A 6,567-nucleotide genomic window follows, 5' to 3' on the forward strand; every position below is an offset into this window, starting at 1 on the left:
ATCAATGTCATTTTACAATAATATTTAATTTACAAATACACTTTACAAATAATTATTTTATAAACTTATAATTTCATAGATTTAGTAAATTCTTTGAATTTTAAATTAAAGAGAAATTTACCTCAAAAGTATACTTTACTACATAAAAAGAAAAAAATTTTGAAAAATGTGTTAAATTGAAACTATTGATCAGAGAAATTAATTCATATTTATCTTCATTATGAATTCATTTCGTACCTACTTAGATAAGGCTATGGCAAATGCATTTACAAATTTTTTCGTTTCAGAAGGAAAATGAACTTTATTTAACTTCGAATTGGATGAATTCAATGAAATGTTCACTTCATGATCGGAATAATTTCAAATTGAATATTTAACATCTTTTATATTGGTAAGTGTAGTGATATTCTTTTTTTAAATCTCGACTATAAAAAAGTGAGTAATCTGTAAAACGCGTTACCCACAACAGGGTGTCTACAACACCTGGAAAACCTGGAAATATCAGGGAATTTTTTCAGGAGTTAGTTGTAGACACCCTGCACAAACATAAATGGGTAATTCCACGTCAAATTTCAGATCAGATTTTTAATTCGATTTTAAATTCTACTTGTGAATAAAAAAAAGGAAAAAAAATTTTTTTTTAAATTTTTATTAAAAAAAATTTTTTGCTTTATTTCTTAACTAAGGATGATAAGAATACTTTGTACATAGTTAGAGAGTGGGCCTGATGAAAATTTATTGTTTAATTAAATTGTTTACAGAAAAAAATTATTTTTCGTCTTTATTTATTTTTTAAATAAAGATGTATTTTATTTTGCTCTTTTATAAAAAAAAATGTATAGTTCTAGTGGCTAAAGAGATTTTATATTTAAAAAAATTTTTAAAAAGTAAACAAACAATTTATGATTTTTTTTAATAAAAATTAAAAAAAATTTTTTGTTAATTTTATTTAAAAGTCGAAGAAAAACTAAAATTTTTTACTTATGAATATTATGTCTTGGCAATAAATTATATGAACGTTGTAGATTTGTCATCGATCACTAAAAATGTAATTTATATGCTCATCATTTTTTAAAAAATATAATTTGTATATTTGTGGTCCCAAGAAATAATGTAAGTATACTACCACTTGAAATTGATTATTTGTATTAATTTCAGAACCTACTGCAAATTGCTGAATTTATTACGGAAATGAGTAGCAGAAAAGTACAGTGCCGTTTTTGCACACAAGATTTGGAGAAGGAATATTTAGAACAACATTTAAAGCTAAATCATCTAACTCATCCCGATTTTCAAATTACTTGCGGGGTAAATAACTGTCAAAAAGTATACAAAAATTTAAGTTCCCTTCGATCACATAGAAGCAGACAACATTACAATCAACGTAGAGCTGAGACCAATGATGAAGAGGACGATATTGATAGCAACTCAGAATCTGTTACCAATGATGAAGAGGAAAATATTGATAACAACTCAGAATCTATTACCCACGAGGAAAACGCAGCAGATCATTTGGACATAGATGATTTAGATTATGATGATAATGGAGAAGATACTGATTACGATAGCGATGATTACGATGAAATTCTTGATTCTGATGACGACAGTGATGAAGAAGATGGCCAAGATCATGCTAATAATGAAGAAGAAACAGAAAATCTGCAAAAAATTACTCTTGGATTAATGTTTCTAAGTATGAGAGCACAAACTCAAGTAACAAACGATATTGTATTAAACGTTATAAAAAGCTTGGACGCAGTGGTGAAACGATACGTGTTAGATGCTTTATTAAAAACTGAAAGAATTTTATTGGAACATGATATTTTTAATTTAAGGGAACTTATTGATATTAATCGGGAGGTCGCAAAGATTGATACAGTCCACGGTTTGAATACGATTTACAAACAAGATGCTTACTTTGCAGAACAGTTTGATGTTGTTCAACCGACGATTCAGCACCTCTCCTCGGAGTTTCAAATCGCTGGACATGGCCCCAGTGGAAATCCAAATGTTAAGCTGAAAGACGATGAATTCATTTACATACCGATCCGAGATGTGCTTTCTAAACGTCTTTCTAACGACAAATTTCGTGAACTATTAGAGCAAAATTCTGAAGATAAGGAAGGAATATTCAGATCATTTAAGGATGGCTCACGGTACAAACAGCATCCAATGTTTTCTTCCAATCCAAAGGCTGTACAAATAAAACTATATTACGACGAAGTTGAGTTTTGTGATGGACTAGGCTCAAGAGCTGGCGGGAAACAGAAACTGGGATTCGTCTACTCTCAGTATGGAAATCTTCCACCTATGCATCAAGCAACTTGGTCTTACATTGATTTAGTTGCAGTTATAAAATATTCCCATGTGAAGGAATTTGGTCTTTCTCCTCTTTCTGAAATTATTGTTAAAGATATTAAAGAAATTGAAAACGGAATCCGATTACCTAACGGAGACATAATTTATGGAACTGTTTCCGCTCTGACAGGCGACAACTTGGGGATACATATGATGTGTGGATTTAAAGAATCTTTTACGGCTAAACATCCATGTCGATTTTGTATGGCTTCCTTACAGGAAATGCAGATAATGATAGAAGAGGATACTCAACGTTTACGAAATCCAGAAACACATCGTCAGCAATTGGCAAAAATGGAAGCTGCGGCAACAGAGGAAGAAAAACAAAAATTGTCTCAAGAGTATGGTATAAATAGATCTTGCCCTTTAAGTAAAATAATTGCATTCGATCCTACGACATCGACAACACCTGATATTCCTCACGATTTTATGGGAGGCATAATACTGTTACAAATTAAATTATTTCTCAATCGCTTTTGTATTAAGGGAAATTGGATAAACCTTGATGAATTTAATGGAAGAGTGGCATCTTTCGACTATGGATACAGTGAAAAAAGTTGTAAACCTTCTCCAATAAAACCGCAGCATTTGAAACCAAAAAATAAAATTAAACAAACAATGACACAAGCATGGATGTTAGCTATCATTTTGCCATTCATTGTCTACGATCGTATCAATGATGAAAATGCTGAATACCTCGAAAACCATTTACAATTATTGGAAATTATGTCAATCGTCTGCTCTCATACAATTTCACTAGGGTCACTGAGTTTATTAGAATCATTGATTCCTGCATACCTTGAAACCTTCGCAAGAATTTATAAAAATGATGATTCAACTTCAGGAAGAAAATTTATCCCGAAGCAACATTTTCTTTTGCATTACCCAAGACTCATTGCGATGTTCGGCCCTTTAGTTCACTTCTGGACGTTACGGTTTGAGGGAAAGCATCAATATTTTAAAAAAATCGTCCAAGCTATGCGGAATTGGAAAAATCTTCCTCTGACTTTGGCTAAAAAACACCAGTTATGGCAGGCGTTGCAATGGACTCTTTTTCAGGAAGATCAAATTTCTATAGGGCTAAAAAAAATGGTTACAACATCAAAATTTCCTTTTAGTCACCTTTTCCCAGAAGAAGATGATTTGTTGATCGTCAGTTGGGTGGAAATTCATCATGTTAAATATACAGCAAACAAATGTTTTATTCCAGTGGGCTACGAAAACGGATTGCCATTGTTTGCTGAATTATTTAAAATTGTTTTGAAGAATGAAAGTCCTATTTTTGTTTGCAAGAAAGTGCAAACAGTACAGCACGATTCACAGCTCATGGCATACGAAATAAAAAAATCAGATGAATTCATTCTTCACACACCAGATTCTCTAGTTGCTCACAATGTTCTACACTGTCACAAACTGCAAGAAAAAAATTATATAATATTGAAACAGTTGTGGTTCGACTTGTATTGAACTGTTCTTTCCTTCAAAATTCGAAAACATTGTTGAGACAGTTTATATTTCAATTTTGTTAAATTGTAACGTAAAAATGTAAATCGTTACTTATTTCTTAAAAATTACATACTATGTAAAAAATACATTTTTTGAATAAATTTAATATAAAAATACACATTCACTCAGATTTTAAAAATTGTATACTTTTCCTTGTAAAAATATTATTTTAAAAAATCTAGATAATAATCAACAAAGTGTTTGTATCAGATGTATATATTTTATTTTTTACAGTGAAGTTCAAAAATATTATTATTAAAACTATAAATTACATAATCATTTTTAACAATTTTACAAATATTTCTTATTTTAAAAAATTTGTTTTTTCTGAAAAAATTGAAATTTTTAAAAATCCATGCGCTTAATTTTTCAGAATCATGAAAAGAAGCTTATAAAAAATCTGCGGTGAAAAGTAATTAAAATTGTGAACAAAGTTTATAATGTAATTAGCTAAAAAAACGCGCGCGAGTCGTTTCCAATTTTTCTATTAAATAATTATACTAATTCAGGGTTTCTACAGAACCTAGAAAACCTGGAAATGTCATGGAATTTTAAAACCAGATTTTTGTAGAAACCCTGTAATTGCAAAAAAAGTATTTTAAAATTTTACATTCTTAAATGTATTGAATTAAATATTAATTAGTCATTACAAGTTATTATCAATTTCAATAATCTTAAAAAACAAAATAAAACTCAAAAATAAATTCACGTTTTCAATAAAAATTTGTTATGGAAAATGTTTTTGCTCATCTTTTTAATATGAATTTCAAAAAATCTAATTATATGTTAGACGAGCTGATTTAAAAATTATCATTGAACTTTGCAAATTTTTTTAATGAAATATTTTGATTTAAAAAAATATGCGATAAAAATTTTTTTTCCAATTATAGAAATTTTAAAAAATTTCCCAAAAGAATATTAAAAATTCTCTATAAATGTTAAAATCTTGAATAAAATATTAAGTAATTTTAAAAATGTTTATTATAATTTTAAGTTGAATAAAAATGAATGAAAGAATGAAAGAATACCAAGATTATTATAGTTAAGTTTTCGAGTATTTTGAATGTTATTTAAAAATTGTTAACAAATTTATAGTTTTTCAATTTTTATAGATCATAATTTTAAATACTCAAAATTCTCAGAAAAAAAATTAGGGACCCCAAATAGTATTAATTTTGATAAGTCAAAATTTTACCGATATTTTCCCTTAATTAATCATAATTATTAAAAAAAATAATTGAAGTTTCAAAAGATTTAAATAATTTAAAATTTATTATTTAATTAAAGCATATTTTATGTGATTCACTTAATATTAAATTAATTATTTGAGAAATACTTTTTTGGATTTAATTTACATTATTTTTTGGATAAATGGCTTAAAGTAAAAAACAATTAATATTTCATTAATAAGATTTATAAATTACAAATAAATTAACAAATATTAAACAATTAAATCGACCTGTATGTGAAATTTCCTTTATATTATTATTATTTATATTATTATCATTTTATTTATTTTTCATATTAAACTATTTATTATTTATTAAATATAGAACTTTTTTAGAAGTTTTCAAATTTAGCGCTATTATTCGAGTCTTTCGGCAGTGGTGCCGATAGTCCAAAAAACTTCCGCAACATGAAGTTAAAAGCGCTCTGGTTATTTGTCATAATCATAACCTAAAAATATATTTTATTTTACAACAAAAATAAAAGGAATTATGCTTGAAATTTCACAACATATTAAATCTAAAATGTTTTTTGTGTCAGGTAATTGTTTTATATCGTGTTCTTTCACTAAATTATTCTATTTTTGATAGTATTTTTAACTTATATGTTTTACTCAAAATAAATCTGTCCTTATTCATTTTGACACTTTTACCATTGAATCAAAATGAGATACCCTGTCTCATTTTTGTTGCGAATCAAATTGAGTATAGAATCTATACTCAATTTGAAGTCAGGTTTTTTCTGTGAAACAATTAATTAATTTATTTCACTCAAATATTTCATTTTTTTCATACAAATAAAAAGTATTTTATACAATAACTTTATTAATTCTAATTAATTAAATTATTTAATATAAATAATGTGTTATTTAATGTTAATACACTATTTTATTAAATGAAAATAAAATATTTTGATCAATTAAATATTTAAGTGAAATGAGAATAATGAGATATTTGATACTATTTATTTATTTATATATATTATTTAATATTGTAAGTCCAAAAGTCAAATATTTTTTCATCAACAAAAAATCAATGTTTACAATGATTTAGAACAACGAAAAACGCGTTTTTAATAAAAATATATTTACACTTTTTTTGAAAATTCACCTGGGATGTTTCATGATAATAATTATGAAGCATATAGTTAATTATATTTTATAAATTGCATTTAATTGGAAAATATGATTTAATATCTTAATTTTAACTAAATGATGTTAAGCACTTTTCTGAGTTAGATCTTTTACAAATTTAAATGACATTAAGAAGTTAACATTCGTTTTCACGTAGCGTGCGTAGCGTAGTTTGTAAAGCGTTAGACTCATAATCCGCAGGTCGTAGGTTCGATTCCCCCTATGCGTTAGATTTATCTATTTCTCTGGTTTGCGTTTTATAATTAATTCTATATAAGAATTAATTTAAAAATGAAAATATGTGATCATAGTATGCAGAAATTACATATTTTTTAATTTATTTA

General features: G+C 26.7%; 1 protein-coding gene across 1 annotated transcript; it reads left to right on the forward strand.

Annotated features, from left to right (window-relative positions):
• Nucleotides 1–1,191: 1,191 nt before the first annotated feature.
• LOC127291456 (uncharacterized) lies at nucleotides 1,192–3,825 on the forward strand. Its single transcript, XM_051320612.1, has 2 exons — nucleotides 1,192–1,775; nucleotides 1,836–3,825. The coding sequence occupies exons 1-2, from the start codon at nucleotides 1,192–1,194 to the stop codon at nucleotides 3,823–3,825; spliced, it is 2,574 nt and encodes an 857-aa protein (XP_051176569.1).
• The last annotated feature ends 2,742 nt before the right edge of the window (nucleotides 3,826–6,567 follow it).

Source organism: Leptopilina boulardi, unplaced genomic scaffold, assembly GCF_019393585.1.
Source record: "Leptopilina boulardi isolate dan_hultmark-lab unplaced genomic scaffold, ZJU_Lbou_2.1 LbouV2_10, whole genome shotgun sequence".
In the NCBI taxonomy this organism is placed as follows: Eukaryota; Metazoa; Arthropoda; class Insecta; order Hymenoptera; family Figitidae; genus Leptopilina; species Leptopilina boulardi.

What these genes read in the sequence shown, in the direction of transcription:
- LOC127291456 (XM_051320612.1), top strand. Translation starts at nt 1,192, where the DNA reads ATGAGTAGCAGAAAAGTACAGTGCCGTTTTTGCACACAAGATTTGGAG. An exon ending in GCAGTGGTGAAACGATACGT is followed by an intron (nt 1,776 to 1,835) that starts GTTAGATGCTTT and finishes TTTTAATTTAAG; the next exon opens with GGAACTTATTGATATTAATC.